At 59.7% G+C, this 2,033-nt stretch overlaps 1 protein-coding gene across 1 annotated transcript in view; it reads left to right on the forward strand.

Moving 5' to 3' along the window:
- The window catches only part of LOC102757454 (protein NDRG1), a 40,609-nt gene that overhangs the window by 31,280 nt on the left and 7,296 nt on the right, over nt 1-2,033 (forward strand). The window contains exons 10-12 of the mRNA XM_006753263.2: nt 131-234; nt 1,000-1,056; nt 1,845-1,896. Of these exons, the coding sequence (XP_006753326.1) occupies nt 131-234; nt 1,000-1,056; nt 1,845-1,896 (213 nt within the window). The remainder of the gene's footprint in view (nt 1-130; nt 235-999; nt 1,057-1,844; nt 1,897-2,033) is intronic.

Raw genomic sequence — 2,033 nt, forward strand, 5'->3', positions numbered from 1 at the left:
CCACAGCCCTGATGCTTCCTGGGCCCCAGGCAGCTTCGCCTTCACCTGGTGCCTGCGTGACTGGAGAAGGCGAGGATGGGGCCGCCCCTGACTGCGGGGCCCGTAACGGACATGTCTCCTCTCGTTGCAGGAGGAGATGCAGAACAACGTGGAGGTGGTGCATACCTACCGCCAGCACATCCTTAACGACATGAACCCGGGCAACCTGCACCTATTCATCAACGCCTACAACAGGTGCGGTGTGCGGCCGCACGGCCAGCCCACCGGCTCCCTTCGCAGGACGGGAGCGGGGGTGAGGCAGTGGGGGTCGTAGTAACTACAGGAGTGGCAGCCCCTGAATTAGCACATGGAGCAACAGGACGGGGTGCCCTTGGCCAGGTGTCTCCTGGAGTGCTGAGCGCTTGGCCAGGAGCCGGGCTACCACTCCACACCCGAGGGATGCCTACACGAGTGGGACCCAGTCACACCCTCAGGGCTGGGAGTACGTGCCTGCGGCCATGGTGACCCTAGGAAAGGACAGGTGTGAGGAAGGTGTGAGGACAGGTGTGGGCACAGATGTGAAGACAGATGTGGGCACAGATGTGAGCACAGATGTGAGGAGAGCTGCGAGAGAAGCAAAGCACTGGGGATGGGAGGAATCCAGGAAGGCTGCTGGGAGGGCGTGTCATTGCCATAATCTGTAACGCCTGCACACGGCCTCTGGCAAGGACGCAGGCCTCTTACCCGTAACTGGGTGCCTGTCCAGAGCTCAACTGGAGGAGGGCAGCTTGGGGCCACGGGTGCGAGCCCGAAGTTCTGGAACTCAGGGAGCTCGCTCAGCCTGCCGAGCCAGCGCTACCCGGCTCCCTCGGAGGGGCCAGAAGTGAGCTCACGGGCTCTGTCTCCTCCTCGAATGGCCCATGGCAGGACCTCCTGGCTTTGGCTCAGTGGGAGGGCTTCCCCGGTGGATGGGGAGGCCCTGCTGATGTAATTAATGGTGCTTTCTTCTGCCCTCTGTAGCCGGCGGGACCTGGAGATTGAGCGGCCGATGCCGGGAGTGCACACGGTCACCCTGCAGTGAGTTGCTTTCTTCCCCGTCTCTGTCTGGTTTGCTTGGCGCCCAGGTGCCCCCACGGCCTTCTTTCCGAGTTTGGGAGGACTTCTCTGTGCCAGGACATCGCCATCAATGAGATCCAGATGTGTGCCCCCCCTCCCCCCAGGGCAGGGCACACCCAGTCTCACTCTTCTCCTTGTGCAGGTGCTCAGCTCCCGGGTGGCCCCGAGACCCAGGGTGGAGCTTGGGGCTCAGAGAAGTGCTGACTGCACTTTGGACAGAATTTATTGAGCACCTACTTTGCGTTAAATACTGTGCCTGCCTTGCCTCACAGTGCCTGGGGATGAAGGGGGCGTGGGACCCACCCTAAGCGCCCTCCTAAACCAGGGGGAGAAGACAGTCTCGGAAACAAGCAGCTGTGTCCCCCGAAAGTGACTGTCATTGTTTGGTTCCTTGAGGGAGCCGTGTTTTCCCACACTGCACTCGGCACGTGCCATTTCCTCGTCAGCTTCGTCCTTGGTGTCTCTGAGCTTGATGGCTGACCACGTCCTGCTCAGCCTTCCTTGAGGAGAGGGTGTTTAAAACAGAGGAACATCAGAGCATAGAAAGTCTCCGGTGAAATTCATACTAAAGTGTAAATGACTTACCGATCGAGTTTATTCTAAGAACAAAGCAGAGGATGGAGGGAAATGAGCCAAGGGCCCTGGAGAAAACAAAATAATGTTGCGAGGACCTTGGCAGGCCTGGGAGTGTGCGGGTCTTTCAATGAACCGTGTGTTAAGCCCCCGCCCCCCTTTCTCCCTGCCCCCAGGTGTCCTGTGTTGCTGGTGGTTGGGGACAATTCTCCCGCCGTGGATGCTGTGGTACGTAGACACCACCCACTGGTTTTTGTGCTGAATTCAGCATCCACACCCTCCCCATCTCTCTCCTTTCCTCCGCCATCCGGGCCGGTGACGTCTTCTAAATGCCTCATGGGCCTTTGGGCAGAGGCCCAGCCACC

Source organism: Myotis davidii, unplaced genomic scaffold, assembly GCF_000327345.1.
Source record: "Myotis davidii unplaced genomic scaffold, ASM32734v1 scaffold30, whole genome shotgun sequence".
NCBI lineage: Eukaryota > Metazoa > Chordata > Mammalia > Chiroptera > Vespertilionidae > Myotis > Myotis davidii.